This window comes from Cyanistes caeruleus, chromosome 4 (genome assembly GCF_971803275.1).
Source record: "Cyanistes caeruleus chromosome 4, bCyaCae1.hap1.1, whole genome shotgun sequence".
In the NCBI taxonomy this organism is placed as follows: Eukaryota; Metazoa; Chordata; class Aves; order Passeriformes; family Paridae; genus Cyanistes; species Cyanistes caeruleus.
Window position 1 is genome coordinate 36,241,542 of NC_141704.1, and position 14,523 is coordinate 36,256,064.

At 34.5% G+C, this 14,523-nt stretch overlaps 1 protein-coding gene across 7 annotated transcripts in view; it reads left to right on the forward strand.

Moving 5' to 3' along the window:
- The window catches only part of ANKS1B (ankyrin repeat and sterile alpha motif domain containing 1B), a 412,251-nt gene that overhangs the window by 97,365 nt on the left and 300,363 nt on the right, over positions 1-14,523 (forward strand). For all 7 annotated transcript variants that reach the window (XM_086885843.1, XM_086885840.1, XM_086885842.1 and 4 more), the window contains exon 9: positions 4,486-4,626. In XM_086885843.1, coding sequence (XP_086741969.1) covers positions 4,486-4,626 — 141 coding nt within the window. The remainder of the gene's footprint in view (positions 1-4,485; positions 4,627-14,523) is intronic.

The window sequence follows — 14,523 nt, forward strand, 5'->3', positions numbered from 1 at the left end:
TTCTGGATTTCATCTTTGCTGCTCCATTTAAAAATACTTTCTTACAAAGATAAATGATAAGTTAATGTTCTTGTCTCCAGAGCTATGATGCAATAGCAAATGGTAAATGTCCGGTTACTTTGTACCTTTAAGAGTTTGCTAATGCTGTTTTCCTCTAGCAGATACTGTTTGAAAGGGTATGTGAAATACTTCTGCAAATAGATGATATTATAAAAAAAGCAGATACAAGAAGGAAAGGTTTTGATGTGTGGTTTTAGGTTTCACTGGACTAGTACAGGAAAGTCTCCTATGTATTCTGAAACAAGGGAATTGAGTCCTATTTTTCTTAGCAGTGGCTGCTTACAAATGTCAAGGCAGAAAGCAGACCAGTCTTCACTAAAAACTGAGAAAAAGAGGGACTGAAAGGAAATGTCTTGTATCATTTTCTGTATTCCTTGAAAAACACTTGTCTAGGTAATAATATGTTAGATAGGAAATAGTTAACGTCTATTAAAAGGAAGGCCATATATGAAGGTATTTATGTATGTTTTATACATGGTGTACAGCTGCTGAGCCCTAAACTTGGTAACTGGAAGTAAAAGTTAAGATTAAAGCTGCTCTCACCTCCTCTTGTTGTTGACTTAAGAGCAGAACAGACTTTCTCTGCTTTTTTTGTCTGTAGTCATCATTCTCTCTGCTGATAAATATTCCTCTCTTAGATCAGGATGGAAGTTCCAAGTTATTGTGATAGACAATCTGATACACATACATGTTTTGGAGAATCAACAGCATCTTTATAAGGTGTCCTTTAATCTAAAGTAGCCTAGTGTGCAGATTTTACCTTTTATGTAGATGGAGACATGAAGAGGAAGGCTTCCATACCTAAATTTGGAAGATGTGATTTAAATACACATTAAGGGTGAAAATGAGAGGTGGTGTGATAGGCTCAGTAGTGTCTGAAGAATATTTGCCACTAATTGTAGTGGTCCAGTGTTCTTATGCTAGATCTTACTACTCTCTCACTGCTGTTTCATTATTATTCTCTCTTTACACATAGAAGTTACTTTGTTAGTCTCTTACTACTGCAAGAAATGTCTAATACATGATTCAGTGTTCCAGTAAAAAACAGAACTTTTAACAAGTCTTTAATTCTCTATTAATATCTTGTGATTTCTCTACAAAATTTTCCTTTTGCATATCATATCTAATATTATGTAAGATTTCCTGTTCTGTTTGACAATATATGTTGCTTGTGCCTCTTATGACTTAGGCAGAAGTTCCCTTAGTGGAGCTTAGTATTGCAGTTTACATCAACTTTGCCATTTCATAATGTCTAATTCAATTAATTGAGTAACTGTGATTTTCATGGCATTTTAAAACTGTATTTGTTTGGGTGGTTTTAACTCAAAACAGGCATAAATAAGAGGTTCTAAATTGTGCCTGTGTTTCTTTACTTGACAGAAATATCTTCTACTCTATTTATTTATTTATTTTCTGAGAAGTGGGCATAAATAACTTTGTTTTTACTAAAACTCTCCCTACAGGGCTATATCAAGGCTTCCCAGTAGCACACACAGAATTAGATTTTCATGTTCAAAGGATCTCTAAGGAGGCAAAATTAAATTACACAACAGAACAGGAAAAATTAGGGAGTTCTGGGAAAGGAATGAAGGCTGTGAGAGAGTAAGAGGAAATTGTGCTCTAGGTTTGTGTGACAGTCTGAGCTCTGTGAATTGATTGTAGATTTTTCTGTACCTCATCTGCCTCTGCCAGACACATCCCTCTTCCCAGGGTATGCAACCCCAGACTACCAAATTTGGGGTACTTGTGACCCCTTTCTTTCATGCAGCTATTAAGTCCTTCCTTCATCTTTGCAAATGCAGCTCTCTTTCCCTGCAGTAATTCCCACATATCTCTCCCATTGCCTGGGAAGAACTGGGCTTCTGTCAAGCAGGGTTGGGTGAGAAAGGTGATGGCAATAAGTGTTTCTTCACCCTCCAAGTCCAAGTAGACTTTTCCTAATGGTTCTGTTTTAGTGCTTTATTGGTGTCAGAAATCTGGGCAAGTATAAAAAGAGCCATCCCTGATCTGCAGTAGTCTGTGAATTAGTGTGTATTATGTTCATACCTGCATTGTCTAGTTGCATGAGAGTGCTAGTTTATTCCAGTCATGTGTCTAATGAACTCTGGCATTGACTGATCCTTTTTTGAATGATCAGGAGATCTGGCTATATACTTTCCACTTCCTCTCATTCATATTGACATTAAATTCCTGTGATTCACATGCTATCTTAGGCTATTTATATAAAATACACTTAGTGGAAATATACAGCTCTCATTCTGCTTGTGTATTTGTTTTTACCGTTCAATAATTGTTTGGCATGGGTTTTTTTCACTCTGTACCTGTAATACCTAAATACTCACATCCTCCCCCTTCATTACCTCTATTGTAATTCATCTTCCTTTAGTTGTGTTGAATATTTCTCGTTTATATTATGTGTGATTTTTACCTTTACCAGGTGCACTGACATTTTTATATGACTTTGGTCTTCATTCACTTCCATCGGCTTGTAAGGTCACAGCTAATGTGTATTACCTGCTTTACTGTGCTGAGCACTGCTGCAGTTTTTGGCTTTGTTCTCTAGGGGGCAAGAAGTGCTTTATTCTCTGGTACAGCAATTCTGAGATTTAAGATACAAGTGTAGGGCAGCCACCATAGAAGATGGCATTATAAATAGAGGGGAAAGACCTCTAGTCTGCTTCCTTTGTCTATGCAAATACCTAGCAATAATAGTCTTTCATGACCTACACTCTGCAGAATTAACCCAATCTTTTTAATAATCACTATGAGAATATTGGTTGCTATGGCAACATATTCTGTGGTACTACTAGAGTGTCAAAATAACCTAATGAAATACCATACTAAGAATGTTTTAGAAATTGACTTCTAAAATAAAAAGTAAATAAATCCACCTAACTTTGCAAGATATGGTCAGATTCATGAAGTCTGCAACAAGGGAACGACCATTTCCTAACCAAGGGGAAGCAGAATAATGGACTGGGATATATTGTGGTTCTAATCTTTGATGCATGACTTGAGATAGAATTTAGAAATATTTTCCCTGCTTAAATTAATGGTTTACTAACAAATTTTGTGTTAAGAAGTTAGCACAAGAGTCAAGAGTTAAATGGTCCTCAGATACTACACAATTTGAGTTAGTGCCTGTCTTTGTGGTGCCTGTGCTTCTTCTACAGCTTCTATCAGCTTGTGTTTATCTTTAGAGCTGCTGCTGTTTCTCTATTTCTTTTCCCCCCTACCTTTCTTTCACTTTTCTATTCCCTTCCATGCGGCAAACTCCATGAATTTCTTTAGTCTATTGGCTAAAATAATCTGCAGTTAAGTGTTGAGGCTTTTCAGATGATTTTTACATGGAGCCCATTGCAGTGCTTTAGAGTTAATGTTACCATGAGATTGATAGCTGTGGTCAGCCATTGCCTCAAACAGTGCTCTTCTGGTCAAGCAAAAATCCAGCCACTTCTGAAAGAAGCATTCCTAAAGACAACATTTAGTATCTGAGTATCAGGCAAGCTGCTCCAGCAAATTTGAAACAGGCTGGAACACCTATTCCATATACCAATTTAAATAGGAACAAAGAATTAAGGTGTAAAAATTACTTTTTTTTTTTTTTTTTCTTGGTAACAATTTGTATTGGAATGAGATTTTAAAATTCATTCATTACTGGGTTAACTTTCCTCCTTCTTCTCCCAAAATTAATAAAAGTTGCCACTGCAATTCAGTTGGCATGGACTATCCTGTGTAGCAAAATAACATAAATATGTGGGAACTGACCACTGTTCCTAGTTCTGTCTGTCATAGAAAATTAGGATACTGATTTAAGCAAAAATCAGCATTTTTCCCTTATTGCTCAGATCAATATGTAAGCCATGGTGTTCATAAGTCAATGACTGTTCCTGATACTTTTCATCCCTTCCAGACTATAAAACAAAATAATACAGGTCAATGTTTAAATACATCTTTTGCCTACAAAATAAGGTAACACATTTATTGCTGAGAAATATAATGCAAAAACTGAAACCTCATCTTTTGATTGATTTAGTATTTTTTGTCTGCAAAAACCTTGGACCCATCCAGGCAAATGTTAGTTTTTATTCTTCGTGGAATATCCTAAACTTAATAATACAGCGAATTTTAAAGTGAAGTGAAGTAGAAATTGTCAATTTCTTGATAATAAAAACAATAAATATTTTCAATGTGTATTAATATGTTCACTCTAGTTTAAAGTATAATTGTGGATAACTCAATATGCACCTTCCTTAGAAAGTATTATTTTCATAGAGCAGTTTGACAGTTGAGTAGGTACTTTGTATTAAAATAGTTTATCTTTTAGAATTTGTGAATGGGACATTCTTAAGTCCATAAGATAAAAAAGTTTCTTTACAATATATCACTTGTTTTAACTCGAAAGTATTGTTTCTTTGTGCACAGAGGCCTTCTTCAATGCGTTTATCACCAAGGGAGGAAGAAGATGATGATGCAGCTGAAAATATTTGTGGACCTTCTGGCTTATGGGAGGCACTGACACCTTGTAATGGATGCAGGAACCTCGGGTTTCCCATGCTTGCACAGGTATGTGATTTCCTTTTCATCATAAAACTTAGTAACTATGGAAAAGCTGCTGAATCTCTGCCTTAGCCCTTAGAGTTATTTAAAGTCTTGCCTGATTGCCTTCAAAATTGCTACTTTCACTCTTCTTTTGAATGTCAAAAGCTGGTTCCAAAATTGAATGTTGAGATTTGGTCATCCTGCTATAATACTTATTGATATCAGTTTAATATGGAGACTGATGTTTACTACCCCTGCTCTAGATAGATGCTGTGCTAGATAGCTTTCTTTTCCATCTGGAAAGAAATTTTGAAGTCACATAGTTTCCTTTGGGATAAGTACTCTATTTTTGACCAGCTACTAATTAATAAAATGACATCTCAGCTACTTTCTTTATAGAATTAATTGAGGACATCATGCATAACTCAACTGATGTAAGAATATAGCCTAAGACTTCTCATTGAAGATTATGTAATTTAAAGAAAAAAATCCCCAAATGTTTTCAAATGCTCATCATAATACAGAAGAGAATAAATAGAAGTGGGTAATATATTTGGGTCTAAGTCCCAGCAACTCTCAGAGCAGATCAGTCTGCAGTATCTACCAAAGCATTCCAGCAGCTGTGTCCTGAACAAGTGATATTATATTGCTACAGAACAGGATGATGCTTATTGCTGCTTCTGGGTCTCCCTTGTTCTCTCCCCCCACTATAAATTAGCACTCTCGTTTCTGTAACATTTTTCCTGCACTTTTTGTTTTGTAGCATTGAATGAAGACCTGCCAAATTTCGGTTTAGAAGTGTCTGTTTTTTTCAGTTGCATCCTTACTTGGCACTGCATTTAAATAGCTCTGTCAGATTCTTGTGTACCACACTGGAATTACATATCCTGTCTCACCACACTTCATACACTGTTGCTTTCATACCGTGACTGTACGTTTTATTCCCCTTAAGTCTCACGGGACTTGCACCTGTTAGAAGTCAATGCTGAAGCCTTCCCTGCAGTCAATGGAAACAGGATATGGCCACTCATGTGCTTGAATAACAATGAGCACTGCCCTGTCTCTTGATAAAGAGCCTTTATATTCCTTTCCCCTTTCAGTAGCTGTTTCCTACTTCATACTATCCATCATTTTAGACATTTGGCAAAGTGCAGAGCTGTTGGAATTATCCTGATTTACAATAGGAGTACTATAGTTACTAATTCCTCATTTTTAAGCATTTGTTTCAAAACATATCTCTTAAATGGAACTTTTCTTGTTTAAATATCACACGTGGTTTAATTATTCTTAAACTTTCCTATGATGAACATACGTGCCATTTTTAGTTCCTAATTTTAGAAAATATTTTTGTTTTCCTTGTTTCTTTTTTATGTAAGGTATACATAAAGGGTGCTGTAAAATTGAGGGATGCCTTTGAAAAGTAGAATCAAGTGTGGTTGATTGGTATGTCTTTCCTATTTACAAAGAGAGATTCATTTCAACTGTGATGTACATTTTAAGATAGTGATTCCTGAATTAGTTTTATTCACTGTACTTAAATTTGAAGCTCAGACTTATGATATCCCATACTTTTTGGTCTGAGAACAATAAGATTTTTAATTATGAGTATAAAAAAGAGTATGTTTATTATGCTTTCATTTATGATATGACAGATTGCCTTTTTAGATTGTTTCTATCCATAAAAAATGATGGCAGAGATAGTTTTGGTCTTTTGTTGATTTCTTTTTATGGGAGAAAGAAAAGAAAGTAGGTAGTGAAAAATCTCCAAACTAAAAACCAGTAACTTTGGTTTTTACAAACTGTTGCCATCAATGCATGCAGTTTTTCAAGCTGTTAGCTAATCTGTTGGATCTTCCGCATTTACTTCAGAATACAGCAGAGAACATCTTGTTCTAAGGCTTCAAAACACAAAGTATATATGTAAGTTTCTGGATTAAGAACAGCATCTGGAATCTAAGAAATTATATATTATGTGCAACAGCATGTTTTAGGCAAAAGTACAAAAATATGTTTCTGATACTCATGTCAGTGCACAAAAGTTATCAGAAAGTGCAGACTTCATCATGGAAAAATAGTGAGATAAGGGTATTTGACATGGTGTCTTAAAATTCATACTCTCCTAATGGTCCAAAAATAGGGAAAAGGGTCTATCAATTACTCTTTAACACAAACTAGTTCATTTTTACACTTCTCCTTTGTTTAAAAATAGATTTTACAATCATATAAATATATTGTGCTTGCACATCAAAGGTGAACAAACATAAAGATTGATTCTTGCTTTATATACACAGTCAGAGGCACAATGATAACATGAAATTGAGTTTTAGGTGAGATTATGACAATGTCCATCTGTGACCTAGTGAGCTAACAGTTTTCAATATGCCAAAGGAGAGGGCAGTAATTGCCTTGACAAGCTTGGTTTCTTTTCTGCAGATAGAGAAAAAAGCTTGTCTGGAGGTACTTCTAGCATGCAGCATGTCATTGCTGTCTCTACTGTGCTAGCAAGTGTCATTTGAGAAAGGGCTATTATAGAAAGTTCTCTGTAAAATGTTATATCATTTAAAACCTTGCATAGCAGTAATACAGCTATTCTCAGAACAAGCAACTCTCTTTCACAGTCTCAGAAGTGGCGAAGTGCTGGAAGAGCTTTATGGAAAAATCTTTGTGCTGTGTAAGAATTTCAGGGGTTTAGAGTAAGCAGCTGGATTTTTGGAGACTGAAATTTAGACATGTCTTCTTAAATTAGCAGAGAGTGTATTCCATTTGTAGGTTATGATTTAGGGTTAATTTGGGGCTGTTGCTTTGTTCCGGAGTTAATTTTTGGTTTAGGGCAGAAATTCATACCCACATACATAGTCACATTTCCTGGAGAATAAAGCAGCATACTCTGAATGCATACAATTCTATTTTCTTTTTCATGGATAGCATACCTTGAATATTTCTCTGCTAAGGGGCAAACAGGGCCTGATGTACAGAGGTAAATAGAGGGTGATCTGCAATGTCATAGAGATGAGTGCTGCAGAATCCTATATGATCCCTCCAGTATTATCAGTTTAAAGCAAGCAGTTCACACATCTTATTATGACAGCCATACCAGCATATTTTTCTAATTATGATATAAAGTAATTTTGAGATAAGACCTGTTTAGCTCTGTGCCATTTAGGGTGCTGCTGGGTCAGCTTGGCTGGACTGTGTCTTGAATTGTGTTGCATGTATAACTTAAAAATCCTGACAGTTATTCCACGTGTTTGACATCATGACAGCCAGGAACACCTCATTTGTCTAACTGTTATGAAATGAAAATGATGTCTGTAAAGAGAGCAGTGCAGTTGCTATGGAAAAAATGAACTTTGATTCAAAAGCCCTAAGTATAATTCTTCATGTTTCCAGTTGCAGGGAAGCATGGCTCTTCTCAAAAATATATGGAAAGTTTACATAAATATTTAAATGCTATGTTTCTAGCTTAGTGTCAAATTTTCATCTTTTAAGAGGGAATGAACTTCTGGGAGACCTTGACATTTTCCTTTAAGACTCATGAATATTCTGCTTATATAACTCTAGGACTCCTAGAGGTAGGAACTCCAGCAACTTTATCATGGGTTCTCCTATGGAAGAGAGACTTTCCCCCCAAAATGCCTTTTTATTTAGAGGGAGGGAAGAAAAAGTGGGCTCCTAACTACATTTTTAGGGGATAAGAACTGTATTTAATAGTTTCTTTATCAATACGGGCTATGGTGGGAATATTTAAAGTTTGGTGCATCTGTTAATAGGATTATGTATTTCATGTCTGCCTTCCAGAAGATCATTTTGTCTGTCTGTACTTCTTTTTGTAAATTTAAAAAAGTAATTTTTAATGGGAAGAAATATTGAATACTGTTTGTATTGTAGAAGTTAGTTAAAGTTGTTCTGTAGAAAGCCCAACATTGAATATTATTATGTTGCAATTATTTTTACATTTTAAAAGTTGGCTCAGGATACATGAGAGATGAATGGGGTAATTAAGTAAGGAACTTACTCAATTTTCACATAGAGATCAAATCTGCTCCTAAAAAACCCTCTGTACTTATGCTCTCATGAGAGAGGCAGCATGACTCTATGATGTCTCTTTCTGAAGAATTTTAATATTGGAAATTTTATTTGGCATTATTTGTTTTAATTTTAACATATTCATTCAGTTTGAACTCCCTCCATTTTCAGTTACCTCAAAAATTTTCTTAGATTTTTAGCTTGGTGTGAATGTTCAAGTAATTTTTGAACTTCTAAGGTGCAAGGGAGGTAGTAGAGAAGAGGAAGTATTTCTCCTTTGTTTTTTAATAAAACACAGAAAAAAACAAAGAACATGTTTTAATTGAACAATAATGGCTAAAATGTTTCAGCTTGATTTTTCAGTCCATTAATAACTTTACCTTTCAATGCATTCAGTGGAAGCACATTTCAAACTAGACTGGTAAAGCACATTTGGCTGATCTTAAAGTTTCTCCAGAATCAATAACAGAAAGTCTTGTGGCTTTACCTAATTTCTGTGTTACAGGGGAGGAAACCTGTCTCCTTGTTTAGTGATGATATAGACAAAGTAGAGAAAGCTTTGGCCTAAAATATACCTTAGTATGGATAGCCAGAGTTAGATTTTTATATTATCTATAATATTTTCCTATAGTTTCTAGCCTTCAGTGAAAAACATTTTTTTTTTATTCCTAATTTAGTGGGTTAAATTATGAGTCTACTTAAATGGGAGTAACATGGAAAGCTCTACTACCCATAAAAAATATTTCTGTTAAACTCCTGATTTGCAGTGTTGTCTCTTTTGCAGTGAGCTTAAGTCTTATTAGTAATCTCAGGAACACACACCCACACACTGAAGCAGCTAGTGAAAAGTGCAATATGTATTCTGCCTAGAAAGAACCAGCAGGTGATGATTATACCCTGCTGAACAGTGATAAAAAATAAGTATATTGAAAAAATAGTGGCTTATTTTAGTGCTATGCTACATTTTCTGATGTGCTTTAAGGAATGAAGCTGAATATTTTATTCTTGCATATGGTATGTATTGCACATGTAGTTTCTAAATTTCCAGTGTAAATTTGCAGTTGCCCGTGTCTTGTTGCAAATGCAATTTTACTGCGCTAGTTGTGTAGTCTAGACACCACTACATAGGTGTGTAATATGGCCAGAGAAGTTAAAATCTGTTTATACTTGGGCACTTTCAGAATTGACTGATCAAGCTCCTCATGGTTAAGCTCTGTTTCAATTGCAAGTTTAGACTAGATGATTTCCAGAGATCTATTTCATATCATTGCTAACACCAATGTTCTGTAATTCTGTGTAAGGCTATGGGACCTCAGATGAGCTTATTTCTTAAAAAATTTAGGAACTGCCTCTGCAGTTTGTAAATGATTGGTTTTGAAAATTTGGTTATCCCTGTCCAGCACTGTATAAATCTGATCACTGCTGGGATGTGTTGTCTCTTGGTGTGATCATGAAACAGCAAAATTAATGGGATGGGAGAGAGAGAGGAGAGAGGTGTCAAACTGTACTGGAACTGTTGATGTATGCCAGAAATAATCTGAAATATTGATGATTGTAGTGGTTTACAAAATGAAATTTAATTCCTAATAATGGCATTCAATTTCATGTAGAAATTACTGTTGAATTGAACACTGTCACATACCTAACTGAAATGTCACAATGGTAATCTGGGAAGATCTTACATAGTATAACTATACTACATTTTGTTCTTTTGTGGTTTGCAGCTTAGTGGTAATCAGAAGACACACTTTCATGGAATGTTTTTGCTTTCAGTGCTGCCTCTCAAATTATGGGAGAACGGAAAAAAATCAATTTGAATTGCCCAGATAGGAAAAGCACATGACAATTAGTTTTGTACAAGAAGGAGGTTCATGTCAAGTCTTAAAAACTTCATGTTTGATCTTCATCTGCTTCATAACAGAAATATTAGAGCAGTATATTAGAACCTGAAAATTTATGTTGAACTTCCTGGTTTTCTGACCAAATTGGGCTACTGTTCAGTATGAACATTTCCTGAGGAAAAAAGCCATCATAGCTATATTGTATTTGTTCCTACCATAGTACCAGGAGGACGAGTTTACTTCTACACAAAAGTGCTGGTGTTGAGGAATCTGGAGTTAGGTATCTGTTGAGTGGTGATATCTGGACATGGTGATTACTCCATGTATCTGCTACACTGCTTAGTCATGCAGTCACGCCTTGTGTCAGGTTGTATTTCTGTGAAGGGCTCTTTAAAGGCTCTTGATGTTTTGGGGCTTTTTTGAGCATAAAATGCTCTTTTCTATTCTGTTATGTTTTGGTTTTTAATGACATTAAAATATAACTGAGAACCATGCTAATATTGGAACTGTGATTTTTTTTTTTTAAATTCAGATGTTATAGTACAGAAAATCATGGCTTTGTAGAGTGAGTCCGTGAAAGTCTGTAAAATTTGTAGATCTGATTTCTTTCTGAAGAAAACACCTTACTGACAGCTGGACTTTTAAAAACAACAACTCTGTAGTATCTAACTGTGAATCCTCTCTTGCTGTGTGAAAGGAATTGCATGGCTTGAGTTTAAAGTCATGTCTGGTGGCAGCATTTCACTGAAAACCTTTAATGCTGGTATCCATTATACAGAGTCTTAAAATGAGATAGATCCTGAATCAACAAATCTATTAAATATAAATATTAATGTGCTCAATCCCACTTGGGTTTTCAATACAAATGGAACTTTATAAACAGATACCTTGTATTTTCACCAAAATTCAGAACTAGTCTAAGATTTACAGTTTCTTAAATCCCCAAACTGATTGTTATGATTTTTTTCACTACTAGCAACCTGCAATTAAGAAGAACTCGTGAACTGGATGTAAAATAAAATGAAACTGAAGTTGAGGGAGGCTGTATCTGTTCCTTCAGTAAAAGGGGGAGATAGCTTTTTTTAAAAAGAAACATGTCGTAAATACATCTTTGGATAACCCAAATAATCCACCAGGCATTTTGCCAGTTTTTCTAGATAAAAGTTGTAAGTGTGAAGATGTTGAGGTGAATTAATAAATTGACAGTATCAAGCAAACCATATTATTTTTGGAGGTGCTATAATTTTATAGCATCCTAGTTTTTGTTTCAGAATATTTTCTACTGTGAAGAAGAGATAAAATAAAATCTTTAGGCAATGTTCAGTCCTATTATATCGACCTGATTTTGAATTTAGCAAAATTAAATCTATAACTGTCAGACAATGTTTTAGCCAATGGTCTAAGTACTTACAAACCACTAGTTTTGTACCTAATTAGCTTTTATGATTAGCAGACACTACATACAGGTAAGCAGTTCTATATACATATGAAGCTTTCTTTAGTAAACTGTTGTAATATATATATATATAGGCAGGTGATTAAATTCTCCCTTATTCAGATTGGTTTATAGAGTTAGTGTTTTTGCATTGTGAAAAATAAATATTGACAGCAGAAAGTTCCTTCAGAAACCCATCTGGATGTTCTTGCTCCTTACATCATTAATAAGGTGTCCACATCTCTGAAGATGTTCCACTGATTGCTATTTACTGTTGAGCAGGGGGTCACTGCGAGCCAACCAGTGTGAGATAGGAAGTAGAGGGATGTTTTTGATGACATGCCTAGTTTCTGAGCAGAATTGGTGTGCAAATTAAACACCAGGGCACTTAGGGTATGCAGCTGACAAAGCAGACTTTCCTTCACTTCTTTCTACCCGCTTCCAAAGTGGACAGACTGAGTGTATCTTTTCTTTAATCTCTTTTGAATGCAATAATATTCTATTGTAAGGTTCACGAGCAATTTTTGTGCTGCCTCTTCAGGATATCAATCTTAACATCTTTCTCCCACAGTTATTTCTCATCAGGACTGTAAGATCAAAGAACTGTACACACTCCACAGTTTGGATTTTTAGTGGCTTGAGTCTAATTTTCTGACCCAGAGTGACCCACTACCAAGGGTTTCCTGTTGTCTGGCTTTAGGTGGTTTCATGTGACATCCAGGCATTCCAAGTAGCAAATTTCTTTTACTTACCAACACTGTGTTCTCATCATGAAAATATGAACGTTTGAGTTTGCAAATTACTTGAGTGTTTTTTAACTTTTAGAATTTACATTGCTGTTTTGAAGATGAGTTATTATTTAATGAAATATAAGAAAATAATTGAATTAGATTTTAGAGCAATAGAATAATTAGGGAAAACAGGTTTTTTGGTGAGAACTTTTTACCATCTTGGTTTTGGGAAACACTGACATAGTAGTTTGTTTGTATATGAAGGAATTAACAGCATTAACAGAGAACACCTGTAATAAAAGTATTCCTTACAGCTATTGTGACTGCAAATCTGAGGCAAGACCCCTTAATTCTTGTTAAATAGGCAGATGATTCTGTGGTAGCTGTTTCAAAACTGGAGTCTTGCAGTGACTCTATAGAAATTTTTTTAAGTCCAAATTTTATTTAAACCGTGATTTAGATTCCCTTACGATCTTTATTCACTACATTTTATTTGATCTTCACATTCTGTTTCTATTTCACAATAGCTAGGGCTGAGAATTTGCAATGAATAAGTAGATTATCATACCACAGATATCATCATAGTAACAATTAAAGTAGAAGAGCTTTGACATAAAACAGTGGGATTACTTGTTAAAAAGCCATACAGAAGTAACATTATTATTATATATAATATATATATATGTATATATATCTCTCTATATATATCTATATATCTATCTATCTATATATATAAATTATTAGTAGCAAAATGGTTTTCCTTCAGTAACGAGTATTGAATTAAGTAATTATGTTCATGTATTGTCCTTATATTTATAGCTACTGAAGTTCACCATGGCCACATCAGCCCTCATAAAATTGCCAATAATAAAGGCTGTATGAGGAGATAGCACTGAACAATGGAGCTTTTTGTATCCATAAAAATACAAATCCATGAATGTTATGTATGACACAAATGTATGAAGGTTAGTGGGCTTTGGCACAATTTTGGCTAGGAAAGAGCAGAGTTCATTAGTTCCCATTCAGGACTACTGTTCTAAACTATGTGTGAAATAGAAGATTACTGTATTATTTAAGAATATAGGAGATACAGGTGCTGTCCTCTTAACTTGTGTTTACTGCTAATGTGCATATTTCCCATGTTGTCATGGAATAATTTGTTTTACTGTTTTTAAGCACCACTTATAGCTTACAGCATGAATTTACTTTCCCTCCAACTGTTTTTTACAGTTAGGCTTAATTTTCACATTGCTGAAATATCTGCAGTGTTTATTTGGTACTATTTAATTAGGAAGTATTAACTTTTACAAACTTAACATGCTGCTGGGATCTTCAAAGAACAATTTCAAACTCTTTTTCTGTTAATTTGGTATTTCACTTTTCAGTTATGTAACAAATAAAAGTATGATTCACAACAAAGTTTTTTCATTTTGATAATACAGCTCTCTGTAACTTTAGTATTTTGGAAAACATTTTCTTGTTCTTTTTATTTTACTGTGGGAGCATATGCAGGAGAGAGTTCTTCTAAGACAGTCTTAGTTCATGCTCTTGTAATTATAACTTTTATACCGAACATACTTAAATTTTTATTTCTTCAGTGTCAGAAACTTTTAAACATTGAAGATTGTCTTTCCTGAAATAGCAAATATTTGTCTCTTCTATCACATCTATTGTATATAGTATCAATTAATTTGTTTCTATTGTGCAAATTTTTCAGAGTATTTACTTGACTTCAGAACAAGATGCATGGGCAGATATAGAATATTTTCAAAAAAGCCTTAGTTTTTTTGTAATAGATAATGGATCAACACATTTTGGTGATTTACTTAAGTGCATTCAGTTCTTCTCTCCCCTTCACAGCAGCACATACATTTTTCATTTAGTGGCA